This window comes from Topomyia yanbarensis, chromosome 1 (genome assembly GCF_030247195.1).
Source record: "Topomyia yanbarensis strain Yona2022 chromosome 1, ASM3024719v1, whole genome shotgun sequence".
NCBI lineage: Eukaryota > Metazoa > Arthropoda > Insecta > Diptera > Culicidae > Topomyia > Topomyia yanbarensis.
This window is the reverse complement of record NC_080670.1, coordinates 198,365,958-198,389,872: the sequence shown is the minus strand read 5'-3', so window position 1 is coordinate 198,389,872 and position 23,915 is coordinate 198,365,958. Positions and strand designations below refer to the sequence as shown.

The 23,915-nt window shown below is 40.9% G+C and overlaps 1 protein-coding gene across 18 annotated transcripts in view; it reads left to right on the top strand.

Annotated features, from left to right (window-relative positions):
- LOC131687212 (protein lap4-like) overlaps window positions 1-23,915 on the top strand; it is a 168,092-nt gene that overhangs the window by 111,500 nt on the left and 32,677 nt on the right. For 17 of the 18 annotated variants that reach the window (XM_058971315.1, XM_058971295.1, XM_058971312.1 and 14 more), the window contains 6 exons: window positions 5,823-5,933; window positions 6,006-6,185; window positions 6,464-6,499; window positions 7,041-7,407; window positions 7,471-7,799; window positions 7,862-8,023. In XM_058971315.1, the coding sequence (XP_058827298.1) occupies window positions 5,823-5,933; window positions 6,006-6,185; window positions 6,464-6,499; window positions 7,041-7,407; window positions 7,471-7,799; window positions 7,862-8,023 (1,185 nt within the window). The remainder of the gene's footprint in view (window positions 1-5,822; window positions 5,934-6,005; window positions 6,186-6,463; window positions 6,500-7,040; window positions 7,408-7,470; window positions 7,800-7,861; window positions 8,024-23,915) is intronic. The other variant, XM_058971327.1, reaches the window with a different exon arrangement.

Genomic DNA, 23,915 nt, shown 5'->3' with positions numbered 1-23,915 from the left:
GTTCAAAATTTCGTGCACGCGTTCAACCTCGAACAGGCTTTGTCTCGAGAACGATTCGCACAAGCCCAAAAAGTCAACACTAGTGATAATAAGAGTGAGAAAGAGAAAACTGGTGCCACAAACCTATGTGTACGCACGCTGTGTACGTACATGGGGTTCGGTTATGCAGGCGAACATGTGAACGTCTTTTGGTACTAAATAGCGTGTTTGAGTTCGTAAACAAGGTGTTGGTTTAAAATGAGCTCCGAATAAGAGCGAACATTGTGTACGATGTTCATTTGGGAAGACTGCTTGAAGTAAAAGAGAAGTGGTAATGTGCCGTGGTGACGATCGACGTGAAGAACGCGTTCAACAGCGCCAGCTGGATGGTTATCATCAAAGGTGCTGAAAAGCTACTTTCAGAACCGAGTACTGGTCTACGAGACGAACATGGGGCAGAGGTTTATTATGGTCACGGTGGGAGTATCTCAGGGCTCCATACTCGGCCCAACGCTCTGGAGTATAATGTACAACGGATTGTTAACACTGCAACTGTCCAGGGGAGTCGAGATCGTCGGCTTTACAGATGACTTTGTCCTGACGATAATTGGTGAGACCCTTGAGGAGGTAGAGATGTTGGCGACAGAGATAATAGACATGGTCGAAACTTGGAGGGAGCCAAGTTGCAGATGGCTAACCGAGGTAGTGCTGGTCAGCAACCGTAAAAACTCCAGCGCGTTGTGATCAGCGTCGGGGGACACCCAATTCCTTCGATGCGTGCGCTGAGACGCCTGGGTGTGATAGTCGACGATCGGTTGAATTCTGATTGGCTGATGAAACATTATTACGACGGAAATTGCCAACCGTTTTGGCGTCAAGAATGAATCAACATTTCAATCACCGATAGCTACTAAGTCACGCTCGTGACAAGCTGCAGTTTAATTGCCGATTCGGAGAGTCGAAATTCCGCTGCAACCCAAAAGTAAAGAACAAATACCAACCACCGAGATCGTCAGGGCATGGTGTCTACCGGGAGGAGTAGTCCTTGCTGATCATGTGTTCCATGCATCCGACAAGGTGCATGTGCTTATAGGTTGGGAATGATTTTTGGACATCCCAGATACCCGAGCTTAACAAACAAATTACGACAGCTGTGAGAAGTTCATCTGCGGTGGATAGTGACTGGTGTCAATAAGGAACTGCACGTCGCTGATGTTTCAGTTCAGCACTCGAACGTGTCTTCAACTGAAGAGGTCTAAACTACGATGCGTTTGAGGAATTGCCAGAAATCTTCAAGTTTACCAAGGAATTTAATTTACGGATTTTGTTTCCTGCACACCTAGAGGTGTGATCCGCTGGGGGATTCGTAGTTCGACAGCCATTTAATTGTCGACAAGAATATTTTTTACCTGCCACACTTGGTCGTCTTGCACCCTCCAGTTCAAGCACAAAATCACCGGTATACGATACTATCTAACTTGACTTTGAACGGCGCACTTCTCATGTGGTGCATAACGAGCTGGACTTCATCCTACACCAACAAAGCAGCATTAGCGGCGAATATCTCCAAAATGTTCCGTCGGATTTTGATGACTCCCAAAACATCAGCACTATCAGTAACCATTCTGAACTTTGAAAACCGCAACGAGTTCTACAACAAGACATCTGTGGCTTATGGTATATAATTGCCCATGCCAAACAACGCGATGCTGGACAAGGCAGAAGAAGACAACTCTCCGGTTACAGCCGACATTTACATAGACGAACCACTTCCAGGTGTCAAATATGCCTCAGAGACCACCACTAAGGACAACTCATTAGTTCAGTTATGGTACGTAGTGGCTTTCCCAACCAGACATGATATTTCAACTAACGATTACCGGTTTGCCAACGATTACCAAATACTAATTACCGGACTTTGCATCGGAACAATCTTTGGCTTGAAGCAAAAAGTATTAAGAGCTGTCGACAAGTTAATCCAAACAAAACTTCAATGGTTCATATCACAAAAAAGCAAATAATAACCGGGGGTTGACCCTTGCAGTTCTTTAACGCTGAGTTACTGTGCAAGGATCAAGTCAAGTACGTCAAGTTATATTATTTATTTCTCACACTGAGTTCAGAAGCAGGAAAGCATGCATAGCTTTGGTAGAATAACAAATTCAAACAGATGATACCGGTTTAAATGAAAATTTGACGTGTGACCCTACTCTTCTACCACCTGTAACTCCGGAACCAGAACTCCGATTTGAAAAAAATCATAAGCAGTATATTTGAAGATCCAGGCGTTTGAGAATTATATAGCAATCCACTCCGTCAGACAGTAAGCCCGAGACGAATTGGGGTCCAGAGCAGTCCTTCCGGATGCTGAGCGAATCGAGGTGTATTAACTGACAACGACCAAATGACGCTGACGGTCAAATTATTCTCTTTTTCTTCGGACAAATGATTTTTTTTCGGACAAATGTCTCTTTCGACTAAATTACTCTTGGGCAAACGACTCTTTCGTCCAAATAATTCTTTCGGCTAAATGACTTTCGGTCAAACGACTCTTGGTCAAATGACTCGACCTTTGACTTTCGGCCTAATGACTTTCGACCAAAGGACTCTTTCATATAAATGTCTCGGCCAGGTGACTCTTCTGATCGAATGACTTTCAGCCAAACGACTCTTTCGGCCAAATGACTCTCGGACAAACGACTTTCAAATAAATTACTTTCGGATCAATGATTTTTTCGGCCAAATGACGCTTTCGGTCCAATGATTCTCTCGGACAAATGACTCATTCTTTCGGCCAAATGACTTTTTCGGCCAAGACTTTTGGCCAAATGACTTTCGACCAAATAACTTTCGACTAAAGGACTCTTTCGGCCAAATTACTCTTGACCTTCATCGAGCTTTCGGCTAAACGACTTACGGCGAAATTACTCTCGACCAAATAACTCTTTCGGCCAAATAACTTTTGACCAAATTTCTCTTGATCACATGACTCTTTCGGCCAAATGACTTTCGACCAAAATTATTCTTTCGGCCAAATGACTTTTTGACAAATGACTTTCGGGCAAATGACTTTCGGCCAAATGATTCTCTCAGACAAATGACTCTTTCTTCCATATGACTCTCGGTCAAAAGACTCGGCCAAACGACTCTTTTGTCCAAATAATTCTTTCGGCCAAATGACTCTTTCGGTCAAACGACTCTTGGCCAAAGATTCGACCTTTGACTTTCGGCCAAATGACTTTCAACCAAAGGACTCTTTCAGCCAAACGACTCGGACAAATGACTTTCAGATAAATTACTTTCGGACAAATTACTTTCAGACCAATGACTTTTTCGGCCAAACGACGCTTTCGGCCCAATGATTCTCTCGGACTCATTCTTTCGGCCAAATGACTCTTTCGGCCAAGACTTTGGGCCAAATGACTTTCGACTAAAGGACTCTTTCGGCCAAATTACTCTTGACCTTCATCGAGCTTTCGGCCAAACGACTATTACGGCGAAATTACTCTCGACCAAATAACTCTTTCGGCCAAATTACTTTTTCGACCAAATGTCTCTTGATCAAATGACTCTTTCGGCCAAATGACTTTCGACCAAAATTATTCTTTATGCCAAATGACTTTCTGACAAATGACTTTCGGGCAAATGATTTTCTCGGACAAATGACTCTTTCTGCCCTATGACACTCGGTCAAAAGACTCGGCCAAATGACTCTTTCGGTCAAACTACTCTTGGCCAAATGATTCGACCTTTGACTTTCGGCCAAATGACTTTCGACCAAAGGACTCTTTCAGTCAAATGACTCGGCCAGATGACTTTTGATCGAATGACTTTCAGCCAAATGATTCTTTCGGACAAATGACTCTTTCGGACAAATGACTCACGGACAAATGACTTTCAGATAAACTACTTTCGGACGAATTACTTTCGGACTAATGACTTTTTCGGCCAAATGACGCTTTCGGCCCAATGATTCTCTCGGACAATAGACTCATTCGAACAAATGCCTGTTTCGGCTAAATGACTTGGCCAAATAGTTCTTTCGGCCAAGACTTTTGGGCAAACGACTTTCGACCAAATAACTTTCGGCCACATGACTTTCGACCAAAGGACTCTTTCGGCCAAATTACTCTTGACCTTGATCGAGCTTTAGGCCAAACGACTCTTACGGCAAAATTACTCTCGACCAAATAACTCGGCCAAACGACTGTTTCGTCCAAATAATTCTTTCGGCCAAATGACTTTCAGTCAAACGACTCTTGGCCAAATGACTCGACCTTTGACTTTCGGCCAAATGACTTTCGACCAAAGGACTCTTTCAGTCAAATGACTCGGCCAGATGACTTTTTTGATCGAATGACTTTCAGCCAAATGACTCGGACAAATTACTCGGACAAATTACTTTCGGACCAATGACTTTGTCGCCCAAATGACGCTTTTGGCCCAATGATTCTCTCGGACAAATGACTCATTCGAACAAATGCCTGTTTCGGCTAAATGACTTGGCCAAATATTGTCTTTCGGACAAGACTTTTGGCCAAATGACTTTCGACCAAACGACTCTTTCAGCCAAATTACTCTTGACCTTGATCGAGCTTTCGGCCAAACGACGCTTACGGCGAAATTACTCTCGACCATATAACTCTTTCGGCCAAATTACTTTTTCGACCAAATGTCTCTTGATCAAATGACTCTTTCGGCCAAATGACTTTCGACCAAAATTATTCTTTTCGCCAAATGACTCAGACAAATGACTTTCGGCCAAATGATTCTCTCGGACAAACTACTCTTTCGGCCAAATGACTCTGAGCCAAATGATTTTCGGCCAAATGACTTTTGATCAAATGATTCTTTCAGCCAAATGACTCTTTCGTCCAAATGAATCTTTTAATCAAATGACTATTTTAGCCAAGAATATTGTATCTGGAGAACGAGTTCTGTAGAAGGAAATATTGAACAATCGTTGTATTCAATCGTTCTAATTACAATAAATCTTTTATTCCAAAACATCAATAAATTTCAATAACATGACCCTTACTTTTAACACTACTCTATATAATGCCAAATGTCCTTTATGCCATCGGAACTCCTAATTCCAGCGCAGTTCAAAATTATGCCAAATGGCCATTTTCCTTTAGATAAAATTTGTTATACCAATGACCTTCGATCACTTCCCAAAATTATGCCAAGTATCAGCTATGCCAAACGTTCATTATACTAAATCTAGACAAACATGTCGAAAGGTCCTAGATGCTAATGAAAGCTGCCTTTGCTTACTTTATCTTCTGTTAACTCGGCCACTTTTACGTTTCTCTTTAACTTGCATATAATCGAAGGAGAAAGCAAACAAAGAGAGATTCTCATTTGCACTTAGAACCATTTGACCTGTTTGTCTAGAAATGTCCATTATGCTAGGTGCCCCGTTCCCCTTTTCGTTTATGATTATATAAATATGTTAGTTGAATGACTTTATTTTTAATGTTGTAAATAACACAATGTCCATTCGTCGTATTTCCATCACCACTTGTATATAACAACAGTTCAAAATTGCTGCTGTTCGCTTTCTGTGATGCAATAAAAAATACGAACCGCTGCAAAATCGTAGACTCAAGTAATCTCTGTATATTCTATTGTACTTTGTAAAACAAACTGTCCAAGCATTAGTCATGTACTGTACATTTTTTCATTGATTTGTTCAATTTGTGTTTTTTCCTGGAGTTTAATCAGCTTTCCTCATATTATCAAGCACCACTGTAGCACCGCAATTCGCGTATTCTCTTCCACCGGACCGACCAGCTTTTACTAATGCATTTACAATTTGTATTTCCCTCACTTCCCCATAGGAGGTTATACTGCCCAAAGATCAGGGTTCCCTCGGTTTCAGCATCATCGGTGGTACCGACCACTCGTGCACACCATTTGGAGCGCACGATCCTGGCATTTTCATTTCTCACGTAGGTGTTTCAATCCAGATTCCGCTAAAATATTTTTTTTACTATTAGACTAACTATTTTACCATCTTCCAGATCGTTCCCGGAGGAATTGCGGCACTTTCCGGTAAACTACGAATCGGTGATCGTATTTTGAAGGTAAACGGAACGGATGTTACCAGTGCGACACACCAGGAAGCCGTGATGGAACTTCTACGACCGTGTGACGAAATTAAACTGACCGTTCAGCATGATCCTTTGCCTGCTGGATTTCAGGTAAATACCGTCAAATGAAGCGAGTTATCTGTAGCTCTCTACCTATAGGAAACACACACATATTGCTCTTCTTTGGTTTAAATTATCATTAGCTATTTTCGATTGATACGTCACCCAAAACTACACGCAGATTCAACACACTAACTAGGAGTTGAATGTCGGGCTAGACTCCCTTCTCTAACAAACGTTGCTTTTTTATATTTTACTTTTCTCACTGCAAATTCAAATTTTTCAACTACAACAATCAAACAAAAACAATTGCCATAATATCACACTAGCACCAGCATTTCGAAATAGTTCGCTTGCAAACTGAGGTATGTAACCGTCACCCCCCTGTTGAACATCCCCTGTCGTTGTTTAGGATTTTTCGCGAGTTTACTTGTTTATGTTCGTTGTCGTCATTGATGCAGAACCTGTGGTTAAGAACACGTATCTTCCTCCGATCACCTTTCGCGTGAGCGGCCTAGTTGTGTAGTAGTAATCGTTCATCAGTTATGATCATTTCGGTAACTAACTTAGTCTTTAGTTACTGATTTAAACCATAGTGCTACTAGAGCAAAACGTACATCCAAATACCTCTAGCCGTGTCTGGAACATTACCGCTGCAATTTTCAAGCGAAATCTCAAATCAAATCAATGCATGATATAAGTGTCGTTTTATTAAACTGTACGACCTAGCGTAGTATGACATATATTTGTTGTCCTTTGATATCACTGTGTTTAGTTGCACTACCTGAGACTCTTGTTGAAGCTAAGTTATCAACAACTGAGTGGTAGATCAATTTTTCCCCAATATTCACCTCTCACGTCCGTCTGGCCGCACTAAACCAATCATCCCACCCACCATTTTCGCAGGAGGTTAATCTGGTCAAGCAGGAAGGTGAACGGCTCGGTATGCACATCAAGGGCGGTCTGAACGGACAGCGCGGTAATCCGTTGGATCCGGCGGACGAGGGTGTGTTCATTTCGAAGATCAACAGTACGGGTGCGGCTAAACGGGACGGCCGGCTACGGGTCGGGATGCGCATCCTGGAAGTAAATGGTGTTTCCCTGCTGGGTGCAACCCATCAGGAAGCGGTAAACGCGCTGCGTGCTTCCGGCGGCGTTCTGCACATGGTCGTGTGCAAAGGGTACGAGAAGGGTGATCTGGCGCATCAGTCGATTGGTAGCGCTGGGGGCATGAGCACCGGAATAAGCAATAATGGGCATAGTACTAGAATAGGTAAGGGTTTGACGACATGGGCTAACTGATCTGAATTGATAATATCGTTTTGTTTTCGCACAGGTTCTCGAGCTTCAGAAACTGGCTCCGAGCTGAGTCAGAGCGTATCGAGCTTAGATAGGGAGGATTCAATTATTGCCGCTGACGCGCTGCACAAATCAAGCGTAGATAGAGTCCCGGAAGAGGACTTTTCGGTGGGTGAGGAACATCCGCAAACGACAGAATCGAGTGTTTTCTTGCAGCAACAACAGCAGCAGCAGCAGCCGCCGCCTCCAACGACGACGGTAGCAACGCTTCCGGTGGGAAATTCACAGCAAACTCTGAACAGAGTGTCTCCCAATGTGGACTCGCAAGCTCTTGTGAGTAGTCGGGAAAAGAGCACACCGGAAAAGGTAAGACAATGATCTTCGAACGATTCTACGATATCTACTCTAACAAGGATTTTAACTCACAGGTTTTGGACTTTGTACGAGCGGCCGAATCGTTGGCCCTGGGTGGCAACTTGATCGAAAATGGTCCTCCCAAGTCCCCCACGGAACCAGCTACTGCTGAAAATCTGCAAAAAACCACCACGATTGTGATGTCGAAACACACGCTGGATACGCAAGCACCACAGGTGAGTTTTCCCAGTTCCCCGTCTGAGTTTATCAGAATATACAAACAGCTCTGCTTTGTGGGACCCCGCTCCCTGTTACTAAAAAGGGTCGCGCGCTGCCTTTCTACACACAACATTTGTGTTCATAGTATGGTTTTTTTTTGTTCTGTTCTGTTTCAATCACCCCCGTTTGGTTTGGTGTGTTACTAAAAGCAACCGGAATACGGTCGAGGTTGAACCGAATTCTATTGTTTTTTTTTCTTTTAATTTAGATTCTTTCGCTTTCATTATTGCCTCCTGTGCCTCTTACATCAATGCTTTGTTGCTGTCTAATATACCGGCTGTACTGGCAAGTCAATCCCATATGTAATTGGATGTTCGAAAATGTTCAATCGCATAGCGAGTCACGCAACGAAACTGTATATACATAGGACAGACATGTCAGTACGGACACTACCCTACACGATATGCTTTTTGCTATGTTTGGTTACTAAATATTATGTTGAAAAATGATTAGCTTTAATTACATTTTAGTTGTTTACGATTGCTTCAGGCTAGACACGACAACTAGCATTTTGTTTGGTCCAATTGTTCCAACAAGATGTATAAAATATTTGGATGATCTAGTATCATAAAAATGGCAATTGTAATATTCTCAATATGATTTGCCACTTCCCTATATAGGGTAACAGATAAGAAATAGTTAGGTATTATTTTGTTCGAATACTGAACTTCTTGGGAACTCCGTGAAGGATAAACTTTGTGTAGTTTCCTTATCTATTACTTCTTGTTGATTTTTTAAATCATTTGAGGTATTTGTTAAAGTACCGTCTACTCCCGCTGTCTAGCAATTCATAGTTTGTTTTCTACTTTTGACTTTTTTGCCAAATTCAAATTTCCACCTCATCTTAACGCTTAATATAGGTTTTGTGGTGCCTTTTTAGAGGGGAATTAAAGCGTCAAATGTCCCTTGTAACAATGCTGCTACTCAGTCTTGGCAATGTTTTCATCTGATCTCTCTGTCTTTTTCTTTTTCTCTCGGAACATTCTCTTTTTTCTCTTTTTCTCTCATCCACAACGAATGATCGAATGAATGGTTCAACTTTGCTTTCCGCGCATTTGTTAGTCGCGAACATCGACAAAAAATCTTCCATAACAGTAACCATAGGACAAACAGAAGACTGAGATATTATTGTAGCGCTAAAGTTTACATACGACTACTACAACTACTACTACTACTACTAATGCTACTATTGCAATTGATGAATCCACTACTGCTACTTCCAATGGTGATTCTGAAAAAAAATACAACCAATACATATTAGATCGGTGTAGAACATCGAAAATCAGAAAAAAAAATAAGCGGGATAAAGCAAGAAAACATATTAAATACAAACAGATGGTAGCTAGAACTATGAGAACAACTACAATATTTTTCAGCCACTGACAAACAAATCAATTTGCAATAGTAGAGAAAAAGGCAATTCTTTGACCACGATGGTTTCACTCTTTAGAAGAGGTACTTTTCCTTCTCCTTAATTAAACATTACAAATGATGGTAACAGTGCTGCCAAAAGTAGACAGTATTTTGTCATTCTTTGTGCTCATAACTGTTTTTGGAAAGGTTCGTTTTTGGTTGGTTTACTCTCAAACAGACGGATGAATTTTGTTAATTTAGTTTGTTAGCTACAACATTTCGACACTTTGTTTGGTCTTTGTAGAAACAGTGTACAAAGCAGACTCTTCTAGCATACCTAGCATTTCCGAATTAATTTAACAAACTATAAATTTTCGGCAGTCGGCTACTCAGAGCAATAAACATATGATAGCACTTCTGAGAGTCGCATAGATCGCATCACTCATGTTTTCGGTTGAGGTTTGGATCGAGTTCGGTATTTAAAAAATAAACGGAACCTAACGTGCCGACATTTAGGAATGAAAGAAAACATTGGAGATCGTTCAAGAACATTTATGAGTTAAAAATTCACTGACCAATCGAACTGAAGGATTCACTAAAGATGCAGTATCTGACATCCTACCCGGAGGGCAGCGTGAATAGGTTGATCAGTTTATACTCGATCTTGGATGCCAACTATAGAGAAGTGTGGGAGATTCATATAAACTTCTACGATAAGTAAAAAGTAAACTGTGTTCAGCTAGCTCCAGCAACCTTTGGAAATTGGTCTTTACTTCTGATACGTTAGATTACCGCACTTGAAGATGAAAGCAATCATCTTCAAGTGCGGTAATCTAACTATGGATCACGAGTTATCCATAGTTTATCCACCAACTTTTGGAAAAAAATCGACAAAGAAACTCGCTCCTTGTGGATACAAAGGATCATAGACATGGAGAATCTCTCGTTTTTGAATTTGAATCCTTTTGGAAGATTGATGCGATGCTTTGGAAACGTGTACGGCTTTTTCGAAAAATGATGAGAGAGAGTTAGCAAAGAAGCAGCTAAAATGCAGTCTTTGCATACTGCCAAGTAATCAAAAAATGCGCGAAATGTCGCACGTGCCATTTGAGCCAATATATTCTGATACCTGATACCCAGAGTATCAGTGCCTCATAGTTTAAGATATTAGTAATCCATTCCGAAAGTAAACTTGTACAGAGAGCGAAGTTGCGCTATAACTGAAGCACGTCGAAGTCTGTATTACACAGTTGACTGTAGGAAACGAAACCATGCACTTCTGTGTACGTCTATAGTCCATCTCAAACAAATACAGGAGAGCTTAACTGATCCGGGTTTCAATCAGACGGGACCTATCGACATCATTCGGACGTCTTTCTTGCTGTGCTGGTAGCAGTGCAAATGGAGAATAATTCTGGAGAAAATTTAGAATAGGACGTAAGTAACATTGAGAGCCTTTCTTTGTTTACTTTCTCTTTCGATTATTACATCGTTACTATAACACTTTGCACTAATTTTCCAGTACATTGCGAAGGGAATGCGAAGTTGCATGGTTTCTCATGTGCATCAGCGGTGCGGTAGTACACACCCGAGCAAGTGATGCGGATTGTAAACCTCTTGGTGGCCAAAACAAAGGTGGCACCAATCAAGCGAGTGTTTGTACCGCAACTAGAGTTAAATGCGGCAGTAGTTGCAGCATTGAGAGAGCATATAACAGTCGCATTTGTTCATTTGGATATGAAAATTTGTGCATGGACTGAATGTTCTATAGATCTTTAAAGGCTTTCTGCCCATCCGCGCAATTGACAAACTTATGTGGGAAATCGTACCTCGTTGATTTTGAACATTTTACCTCCTGAACGATGGAACTACGTGGGCACACATGCCAATCCTACAGATTGTGCGACACGTGGTTTAACTCCATAAGAACTTCTAACACAGTACATCTGGTTCCAAGGATCGGAAGGGTTGAACATGGAAGCTGACGTCAATAGATGTGATCGTCTACGATCAGTTGCTTGAACCTCACTAGGTAAGGATGACCAACGTTCGGAGCAACTATGGTATTGAGCAGTGATTACTTGATCGGAGTTCGAGCTACATGTTCATCGTTCTCGTTCTAGCATATGTAGCGAAGGTGGAGTTTGAATCATTACTAACATCGAGTGAATTATATCAAGCCATGGCACAAGCGGCATGCTTTCGCTTCCGAACGGGAACTAAGGCATGTTCGAAAGGGAGAAAAGTGCTCTTTAGACCACTAGCTGCCCTGTGCCCTCTTTTGGATGGTGCCGGAACATTGTGTGTGGGAGACCATCTACAACAAAACCTTATTCGTATGACAAAAAACCGATCATACTCCTACTCGATAGTGTTGTGGTTGAACTTTTATTGCGAAATTTACTTCCAGGACCAAATTTGCCTACGGCTGTCGTCAACCAACAATACATGGCGTAGCTGTCCGACGCGCTGTTAACCGTTGTGCTCGCTGTGTATGGCTCAAGAGGAAAACAGCTACTCAACAACTGTTCCAGAAATAAAAACCCGAGCTCTCATTTATGACAATGTCGATTACACACGTCTAAGGATCCACGCTTCTTGCGTTCGTGGAGTTAAAACTACGAAGGTTTATCAACGAAAGCAGTACACGTGCAGGCAGCTAACAACTTGTCTACTACCATGTTCATCGATACACTCTTTGTACGACGTGGGTGGTCAAATGAGATCTGATTTGAAAATAGCACACATTTTATTGGGGCTGATCGATGACTTCAGGAAATGCATATCGCTAGAAGGTCAATCGTAGGTTTTAATCCACTAACAGCACAATGGAAGAATTTAGGAGACTGTTGTGAAGAGCGCGAAAAAATTCTTAGTCGCAGCGCGTGGAACGTGACCCAAGCGAATGTCTACCTAAACTCCTCGCTTACTACTTTCAAGTAGTCCCTACATCTGCGTTAACGTTAACTCCTGGATTTTTTCTAGTCGGTCATCCGTGGGCGTGTATCTTGATGACCGTACTTGACGACCATTTCCGTTATTGTGGGGTCTACCTACTGAAACACAAACGAACAATACATTCGACCGGAAGCCCGGCTTTGTGCATTCCGATCAAGAAGGAGAGTACATTGGAGGAAACGTTGAGATGGTTCGTTGCCTACTGTTCGATGCCAATCTGCCGCACTGCTGTTGGAAAGAAACATTGAATACAGCTGTGTATTTCCAGAAGACACATTCTTCCGACGAAATCGGCGAAGTCGTCGTCGTATGAGTTGTGGCACGGTGCTAGACCAAATATGAAAAACTTGAAGATTTTCGGAATCAGTGCTTGTTGGCTACTCGTCGGAACATAGAGCATAGTTGTACCTTGCGGTAAACACTAGATCGAACGTCTCCGTCGGAACTTCACTGCTGTGCAAGAAGGTTTCGAACCCGACCTGAGTGACGGTAATGAAGGTCTTCAAAGCTTCAATGGGCTTCCTGGCCAAGTTTCGTGATTTGTTAAACCTTGTCGCCCTCTGTTTCTTTATGGAGTGGCCAACGGGGGACTTTTTCAGAACCCGGAGTGAGCTGCGGCGATCTTTGATGACTTGACTGATCTCCGTGTTCTACTCCGTGGGTGGCTCGAGGTGGAGGCTTACCACTTGTACGAGGAATACTGCATTCAGTTTCCTGCTCGTGTTTGGGCGTTAGTTGGTAGGGTGTGTATTCACTGTCTGATGCGAGAGTGTCCGAGGCTGACTCTTCGTAGGCGATACCCAGTCCGCGTGGTGTATACTCAGCCAGCACTGAACCTGATATTTCCGGGGTCTGTAAGAATATCAAATTGTACTCTTTCATGACTCCAGCAATTTACTTGCCCCGTTGGTCGCTTCTGTCAGATCCCCACAGCGGATGATACAGCGTTGAAGCCTACCATCGCCAAGAAGGGGGTAGTTGTTTCAGTGTGTTCATTAATTCCGCACTGATATCGCGCACTCTGACGGGGATATAGACAAAGACCACCCTACATGTGACCGGGTAGGATATGGCTCATGCTGCGGGTGCCGATAAGATGTCAATTCGTATTTCGATGAATGATCTCCGGTTCTAACCTTCCATGAATGGTGAAGATCCAACCATATGGTTGAAGTTGAGCGATAAGCAGCTGGAGATCCCCAAACAACCTCGAAGGCTCTACCTATTCCACTGTAAAGCGAGTATAGGTTAAGAGGTGGAGTAGTTGTCCTTGATTGATTGGCTGCAACTAACGCGAATATGGTGGAAATTGAAGTTTGAGAGACCCTTCTAACCTCGATTCCTATCGAACCTGGTGGGGGAATTGATTAGAGAGCCTCATCGTGACCTTGCTCAGTTCGCTTCGGGTCCGTTTCTGTGACCCTACGTTGGACGCCACGAGTTCGTGGATGTCCTCCGGTGACTCCAACTTGTAGTATGTAGACTACCGTACATCTCTGGAAGAATGCCATGAGCATATACCGAAACTGAGTCTGTTGTCCGAGCTGGATTTCGCTGGGATGTTATTTGGAACTCCATTCTGGTGAAGTTGACTCGGTGAAGTCCGGCAGTTGTGTGGAGTTTGGAGTAGTTGTTCCACTTTTTTACACACTTTTAGTAAACGAGACAACGGAGGAGGAACCACGTACCTGGTTTTTCGGTGTTGCTGTATGAGAAGATTGAAATAGGTTGTTTCTTGAAAGTATGTTGTAGGCAATATTCCAATGGTCTCGTGTCAACAATCGCCGATGGAGCATCGGACGGATTCAGAACGTCCTCGGATAGGACGGACATGGGCAGGTATCCTGTGATTGATTCTTCGGTGTTTATGAGGTTTCGTTCCATGTGATCCTGTACTAGGTAGATTTTGACATCAATCCGTTTGGGCTAGAAGGCTTGTGGAGGGTTTCTTGCTGAACGGCATGCAAGTTTAGTTGTTAATACTGTCACGGTGTGATTCCGAGCGGACGTTTGAAATTCTAGATGGATGCTTTACCATCTAAACGGTGTTCCACATCAAATCGCATCACGGAAAAAAACGTTGTAGAAAATAACTCATTGGGTATTTTCTTCTGAAAATTTGGGCAGAAGTAGTTTAGAGTGTATTGTTTACACTTGTATGTTTATCGCTGTCATTTTTTTTCGAAAATTGGAAAAAATGGCGTCATTCGAAAAGCTACATCGCGAATAGATTTTGCACAAAAATCTGGAAAATCTTCAACTCTCTCATCGGGACATCGGAAAACAACTCAGAATTGTGCAGTCATCGGCGAGTCGTATTATTAACGTTACTACCGCTCTGAACATCGCACGGAAGGAGAAATGTGGTCAGAATGGATGTTCTATTAGTGATCAGGATCATAAGCGTGTAGTGAAAGCGTTTAATGGGAATTCCAATGCTTTGGTCAGGGATGCGGCTAAAAGTTGAATCTGTCCAAGTCTTTCGTCGACAACGGCGGACTTCCGGCAGCTTCCGGAGCTACCGTTCTTCACCACCCAGCACAAGTTTGGTATTCCGGAGGAGGTAATGAAGCAGAAACTTTCAAATTTTTCCAATAAATACAAGATTTGGCAAGCGATCTGTTCATGTGGCAAAGGGAGTACGCCGTTCGTGACTACCGGGACTGTAAACGGGGAGATTTACCTCAAGGAGTGCCTACAGAAGCGTCTGCTTCCTCTGTTGAAGCAACACGTATGGCCCGAACTTCTGACCGGATCTAGCTTCGTGTCTATTCAAATGTTGTCCTAGAGTGGAACGAAGCCAACGGGGTCACTTTCGTACCCAAGGACATGGACCTCCCCAACGCACCCGAAATAAGGCCCATTGAAAAATATTGGGCAATTTTGAAGCAGGCATTACGGAAGCATCCGAAGGAGGTCGAATCTGAGCAAGACATGAGGAACGATTGAGTTGCCGTACAGAACAAGCTGTAACCATGGAACCTAACGAGTGGAGTTGAGCGTAAGGCGCGAACGTACGGCTATGGTATTGAAATTGGATGAAATGGATATGCCAAAAGCTTCCTAATGGGTTCTATTTTATTGTTCAAAAGTTTGAAAAGGATCTGTCCACTAGATAATTTTCTACAGGATTTTTTTCCGTGGTGTAATTTCACTGTTCCTGCGGTGAAAACGAACATGGAACCAGGAGCTTTACTTTTTGTGGAGCATGTTGGTGCAATTCTGAAAACAAAAAAAAAATCTTCGGTCTCTGTGGTTGAGTGGTAAGCGTGACCGCCACTCACCCCAATGGGTCGGGTTCAATCCCAGCCGACGTCGTTGAGATTTTTTGAGGTGAAAAATCTGTGGTCCTCCGGAAGGAAAGTAAAGCCGTTGGTCCCGGTTTATGTGTTGATAGGTTGATATCTTGGGTTCCTTCTGGTGTTGGCAATTGGCATTCAGTGCGGATAGAGGCCGACAGAAAATAAACAAAAAAGAGAAGGATCCCTGATCTTTCTAATAGATTCTAGTTTCGAAACAACTCACATTTTGTTTGGTCCGACCAGCTAATTGCAGGTAGATCAAACTATCACAAATCCTCTGTAGAGTCCAAATCAACCAAATATGAACCCTAGCCATACCAGATAGTTGACCATTAGAGTCTTTGAAACCATTTTCACGTGCCGGTTGTGACATGTGTAAGGCTAAGGAAATTCCTTACCTGATTCAAACCATCACAATTTTCTACGTCAATTTTCAATCTCTGTTCCTTCTCCAACAGCAGAGCAAAAGTAAAAAGAATACACGTAATAGCAGGTAGTCAACCGTCAGTTGGTTTCCATTCCTAGAGAAGAAAAAACAACAAACGAATAAAATACAGAAATTGCAAATCAATACACCGGAAATATTCCCACCCTTGAAAGATAATAAAATACTTAAACATACAAAAAAGACGAAGGTGAGATTTTTATATATAGCAAAGTTAGAAGTAGAAAAGAGAGAGAGAGAGAGCAACATATAAAGATATAGCGAGATATAAAATAACTACAATATCATTACAATTAGTATTATTTCTCAAGAATCAACGTGTTGGACCAAATTTGTAGGTAAACAAAAAAAATAAACCCACTGCAGCAAGAACAAACAACCATCTACACTCACTTCTTTCCCCCAAACTAGATAGGTACCGTCAAAGCAAGAAAAAAAACTGAACCTAGAATAATCCAAAACCATGGTAGTAGTGTATTATAACTAGGACCGTGGCACGTCAGAACTCTTTGATTGTTTATGCCAACCCGATGGTTTCGGATGCAAATAGCCTAGCTAGCTAGCACGTTATGAGGCGGGAGTTCATTTGTTATAAATCGGCAGAATGTAAAATTGAAGCGTACACGTGTAGGTACAGGTACATAGTTAGATAATTTTGTTGATACTATCAAACATTTCTCACGCATACCAAGTTCAGGATACAATTTCATTGTTACAAAAATTATTTTCGTTTCCATCATCAAGAAGCCCAAAAATTCGAAACAAAATAACCTATTGGTAAGGTAATATTAGAATACGTCTCTATCTGTCGCCTTTAACTCTTTAAAGTAACGCAAATCAATGTGTCAATCAATGTGGCAAATCGCTCTATCTCTTTCTCCTACACACGCACACGTTCTCGTGGATATATTATACATAGACGTATGCACGACTCGACTATAACTATACAAAACAGCATTTATTCCGCCATCTTGCGAAACTGTTTTTTTTTTCATTTTTTTTCATGCTGGAAAATAGTGCATGTAAATTTATTCTTATAACGTACCTCTACCGTGGTGTCAATTGTTTCAATATATTTTCATATACAATTGACGCAACCTGTCCTTAAAACCAGAGCGCTGTCCATTCAACTGAAGCAAAGCGAAACTGTTTCTACTGTGTATAGATGTTACGTAAGCAAACGATGGTATGTGTGACACAAATCCAGCTCACAAACACACGAGTTACTACTATTACAAACAAAAACAACTAATACTTGTACTACTACTATTGCTACTACTACTGAAGCGAACGGAATTCGGTCGTACGTGTCGTTATTGACACTGGCGAAGCTTGTTTATATATGTAGCTGTTACAGACCTGATAAAGGATATTTTTTCACTGATGGGTGAGATACAAATACCTTTTTACATAATATTTCCTGAATAGATGTTAAAAACGGATTCTGTTCGGTTAAGTTTCTCTGGGTTACGAGAGACGTATAATATTTTTTGTTTTTGACAGAAGGAAGTAGATAAATGAAAAAAAGAATCGTTAGAGGCACTAGAAATACGAAGAGCAAGAAGTTTGTACAAGTCATTGTTTAATTAAAGACGCAAATGGTATGAAACGGTGTTTTTTTATTTTAAACTTGATCAAGTGTAGTACCCAATTGATTAACATCTCGTTAATAATATCTCAGTCTTTCGTGCCTTACCCACCGAATAGGTAGACTCTTGTTGTGCCCCTCTCGAATTAGGCGCTGCCATCAGAAAAAATCGGTAATTATGAATTGATTTTTTACACAAAAACGATACGCTGTTTTGATTTTTCGGACTTTTTTGCTGTCAATATACTAAACTAGGAAAATTCATAGTAAGAGAACAGCGGAAAAAATAACTGCATTTTTGGCAACACTTCCAATGTATTTAGGAAGTTGGTTGATCTAGTCGTCGCTGATCTCTTTCTTGGAGTTTTCTATGATCAATCAACCTTGTGTTCAGCCGTTACTTGAAAAGCATGTTTATGTTTATATTTAAAATTGAAGTTTCTTTCTCAATTCATCATCACTCAGCTTTTATGTGTTTATAATGTGTTGCTTCCTATCTGTTTTGCATCTAAATTTCCACTAAATGTAGATCGTGTTTCCTATCGTCTTAGTGGACTATTGATGTTTTGTCGGAATTTCGGTAAACTAGTCTGTGGCATCTAAGATCGTCGAGATAAATGTCAGTGGTGTGGTCAACATGGATGCATACCTGGGCGGTCAGTTACCATAAAAAATTCTCGATTTCCCAACTACTTGTTTGGAAAAAAAAAACACGGGGCACAGTTTATACTGATCTCAAAGCAACGTTTGACTCGACTAAGCATGACATTCTTCTGACTAGAGTTATCTAAGCTAGGTGCTTCGAATCGCTTTACCTAATGACTGAAAGCTTATTTTACTGGGATGACACTCCGTGTGAAGCCTTAGTCGAGCACTTCGTCGTCTTTCACAAACTCATCTGGGGTACCACAAGGTAGCAACCTCGGCCCACTATTGTTTGTATTGTACTTCAACGATATAATGTAGTTACTTGCACCAGCGTTTAGGCTCGCGTATGCCGATGATCTGAAACTGTACGTTATCGGCACCGTTCAGCTGTTCGGTCAATTATAGAAAACGCACTTGAATTCGATTTTAAGAATTCAAAGTGTACAGCGCAAATTTATCAGGTTGGCCTTGTCTAACCTAACGTGGCACGATCCGCTTAATCTTTCACCGTATTCTGATCGCTCTAGATTGTTGAATGTGGAAAATCTGGAACGTCGGCGAAGAATTCAATAGGTGGGTTTTGTTGTCGAACTGCTAAATGGTAATGTTGATTACTCGAAACTTGTATCATTATTGAATATTCGGGTACCACAAGAGCTCTACGTAATGACTCTCATCTAAAGCCCAGCTATCATCGGACTACCTAGGCACCACGAACCGATAATTGGTAGGACTCGCACCTTCACGACTGTCGAGGATCTGCTTGACTTTGGAGAATCCGCTTCATTACACGGATTAGCTATAGCTCAATTATACAGTTTTAAGTTTATAAGTCAGATGGAAAATAAAACAGTAATAAATAGTGTGAACACTCCGTCCTTGGTAACGGCTTCCTCACTGTTGGTGCTGGCTGTTGATTTTGAGGTCCTTGGCACAGACTTTACAATTACCGTTATTGCCTGATCAGCAGCAGCATATTAGACACTATATATGCGGATTCATTTCCTTAGATGAGTTTTTCTCTGCGGTTTCTGAGCAGTGTTATCCGTAATGTGCTGACTGTTCACAGAACTGGCATATATAAATTTGTCTTTGTTATGAGCAAAAAGTGGTCTAGGTAGTGGTACTATCGAATTATATTTTTTACTACAGTGTTGGATAGGACGGCATAGATCGGCCCACCTGCTTTCTTACCACAAAAACATTTGAAATACCTTAGAAGTAGTTTTTTCGTGTGTCCTCTCTAACGGTTCCCCGAATTGCGACACAAATCTGTGGTGCCGCATCATGTAGTCGTACCATGTGGTGCCAGATCGTGTAGTCGTGCCTAAATTTTCCCATCGTCCATGTACATTATACCGGCAACAAGGTTGAGTTTTTTTCGGAACAAACCAAAGACTAAAAATGAGTCTAAGCTTGCACCTAAATATTCAATAAAATATCCCACAGTGATTACATTGGTTCGGGCCGAAAAATACGGAAATGGAAAAATTCAAGGTACACAGTTTTTAGACGTGGATCCATAAATAATACTGGAGCCAAAATTTGGTGAGTGTTCATTAAGGTCTAGGGGTCGCATTGACCTCCTCTTCATTGAAATTTGTGAAACTTCACGAATATTCACTGAAACCGAGTCACTTTTCACACATTTGTCTCAAAAAGTAAAAATTTTATTTTCAATCATTGGTCCCCAGTTATAGGGTTCAGAAAGTGATATTGATTGCAACAACCGTATACTGGTTGCATAAACATATTTCCGAACTCCTCGATTTTTCTGCGTTGATGGTTCACAAAAACCTTCATAACATGCGATGTAATGCGGGCATTACCTAAGAAGCTCGTCGATGGGGACCAGATTGTCACCAATATTTCCACTGTCTGGTTAACTCGTGCTTCGGGAAGAAACTCTTCACGATAGCGTTCAGTTTGTCAGTGCACATTTGAGCTGGCGTCATTGGACTCCTTGCAGCAGGTGGATTTGCTCAGTACTATCTCACTTTCAAAACTAATCCCGACGATCCGGAATGTCTGCTGTAACCTCTTGCGTTGGTTAGCCTGCTATCCCACTTCACAGCTCAAGCGTTAAAGCTTCCTCCTATAACAATTCAATGCTTGTCACTAGCTGCTTGACCTTGGTGTGCACATTGTGCTTGTCCGCGAACTCATAGAGTTCGTTAACTTTCCCTGTCTCCTCCGCCAAGTTCGACCTACCAAATTATGAGTCGTTGTATGTAGTGTCGCTATTTGATCTCGCTCGTACACTCGTTTCAGGAACCTTATCTTTCGTTGGCTTCCATGTGGTTGCTGGTACTTGCTGCGGCAACCGGTACACTCAATTCCGCCAAGTGTGTCCGGTCATGAGATATGGCCAACATAAAATGTATAAGAAAATCCCAAGCGCTCTAGCGCCACTCAGTGGTAGAATTCTGAACTAAACGGTACTCCAACGGAAAGCTCTATTTTGGGCCAGACTAATATCCATTCCTATAAGCTAGGGTTGTGTGGTTGGGGATTACCTACCCCCATCCATGTATGAAGACAACATTGAACTAATGCTGATTAAGCTAATATAAAATTACATTTTTATGGTTCAAATGTTTGAGCGTCGATAAGTAGCTCATCAGATTTTTAGTTGTCAAGTTTTTTAGTTATCAAGTGTCCCAGTTGATAGCACCCAGCTAAAAAAAATTAAATACTTCAGTCAGTCCACGGAGGTGACCGCATACCAATAATTGTCTTCTCCACTCTATGTTGAAATGCCTGATTTTTCGTTTTTGGGAGCTAGCGTCAATCCTGCGCTAGCTTAGTCCTGTACCTAAGTTAGTATCGGATTCGGATGAGACGGATGAAATTGAAACGCAAATTCCATAACGAATTCAGTAACATGTTTTAAATTGGTTTTTCGTTGTGTATGCCCCTTTCCAACCATCGGCAATAAAAATATTGGCCTCTGCTAGTAGCACGAAGCGACGCAAACTAATTGAATCGCAATCCACCAGTCGTGCACAGCTCTCGATTATTTTCTTCTCGATATTGTACACTCCTTTGATGGGATATTCTCCGTTCGCTTTAACCAGCTTAATTCGAATGATAATAGAAGTAAATCTATAGTAGACCTATATTTAAATTTTTTAATCCTTTTTGGTGTTCGATTTGTGCACCCTATTGACGGCTCTGATCGAGATGGGTTGGAAAATTTCACTTTTTCCGAACCGCTATTTTCGAAAGATTTTTCATACACACTTTCTCGATATTGATGCATGTCATATATACTCCAAATTATAATAAACAAATTTTTGGAAAATGATGAAGAAATTGATTATTCCATGCAGTACAACAAAAGATATAAGCGTTCCAGAGCTTACACGATTTTTCTTGGGAAATTTTGAAAAACGGTCCTATATTGAAAGGAAAGTCGTTAGTCATGACTCTAAAAAACTACTCAGGTTTTTCGTGTTTTGGATTCTTCTCGTCAGCTGATTGGGCCGCAAGTTTGACAGCAAATCCATAAATGACACGTAAGTTACGTGAACGCACAATGTTTTTTTTTATGAAATCGTGCGATCTGGTAATTACGCCAAAAACGATAAATTTGAATCAATGACGTCTCCTAAGAAATTTGTGTACATTACAAGTCCTTTCATATGGTGCTGTGATTTTAATTATTGATCTCCCTAAATGTGACTTTCTGACAAGTATATCTAGTAAGATTATGTCTGCGGCAAAGTTGTACAGCATGTGTTTGCCAACAACTTCGCCGAAGACAGAAAGTCTTTATCTTGAATATCTTAAAGATTATTGCTTGTTGTTTGTGGATGACCCTTTCAAAGCCAATTTTTCAATATAACTTTTTATAATCGCTATGCTTGGAAGTGCGATTGTATTATCAAAATTGTCAACTTTCTATATAAACACAATGAATTACCTCGTGTATTTTGGAAGTAATTCGGTAATTTTTGAGAAATATTGTGATTCAAATAGTGATTGGTTGTTTATGTTGAAATGGAATACTTATTAAAAATAGCAAAAACTCTCATTTGCTGCTAAGATTCTAGTGATTAATCCACCTAGAAGTGAGATTTTCCAGTAATTATTTTTGTAAAAGATATGAGCAAATATCTTCAGCAAAGTTGTGGAGATTGCTTTTACGAACATCTTTGCTGAATACACTAGGTCTTCTTTAAATGTTTTAGGAATTATACCTCGTTATGTTGAATGATCCTCAAAATTATTTCATAAACGCATATTTTTTCGTATTTCGAGTATTTTCAAAGATATTGGACGTTTGTCGAAAAACAACAGCTTTTTCAAATCATCTCTACTAGAGACAACGAGAGACAAATGGAATTCATTAAGTTTTATTGTTTTGATGTAGCGCTTCTAATGGCCACTATAGCCTGGCTGTCTGTTTTTGCCCATTCAAAAATTATTACTATTGAAACATTCGCTAATATTACCAAATATTACACAATAACTTCTAGTCACAAGTGATAGATCGGTATCATCTTCTTGACAAGATTAATAAGAAATGTCTCTTCACTAGATGAACAACTTTCTAAAACATGCTGCAGCTATGTCTATGGAGTTTAAGAAGTTATCCAAAAATATTTTAAGGGTCTAGTCACAAACAACGGTCTATAATTTCTTGTGTACTATAAATACAGATTATTGGTCTTCGGTGAAATAATTCTCAACGAGCTCTTCAACAGTTCTGGAGACTTATTTCTGTTTTTCATAATTTAAAGAAGACTTGTGACAAATATCTTACTTCTAGAGGGATTAATCACTGTTACTATATCACCAACATCAGGGTCTTGGATCATCATAAAACCTCCCAGAAGACTGGTCAAAAAATGAATCGAGGTATAAAAAAACCTGTTTAAGGGGTTATATATGTTGAGATGCGGGAAAAAAGGGGAAAGTTTGAATTTTTATAAAGGTATGTAGCAATATTTTTATGATATACTTTAGCGTAGCGCAATGTCCAATTTGGAAAATCCACTTGAGAAAATTAAAAAATATTAATGATTGTCGAAGCTATAGCAATTTCCGCAAAACGCGTTTTTTCAAAGAGGTTTGCCGTGACTACGATTCCAGTCCAACAGCTCAACAGAAACCATCAAGCTAAAAAAAATCATTGGTATGTGTACCTGGGGTGTCCTTGAACGATCGATTAAAAAAAATTCTTTTTGGAAAAGGGGACGATTTTTCCAAAAAAAAAATCACCATTTCCGCCTGAAAAAAATTATTAAAAAATTCATAACAATATGAAAAATTTGACGAAAAAATGGAATCGTTCAAGGACACGGCGGTTAAATTACGAACAAGTCAAAAAAAAGTTTTGAGATCGGTTGAAAACTTTTCCGACAATCGTAGTCACCGCGAAGATGCTTTTGGGAAACATGATTTCGAGATAATCGCGTTTAAAGTTTCAAGTATAAGCAACACCTCCATAAGGGAGCAAGATGAAAAACGCTATAACTTTGCGTCCACTGCTCCGATTTCTATAAAAATTTGAGGTAACATTCTTATCAACCTGAGCTTTACGGTAGAAG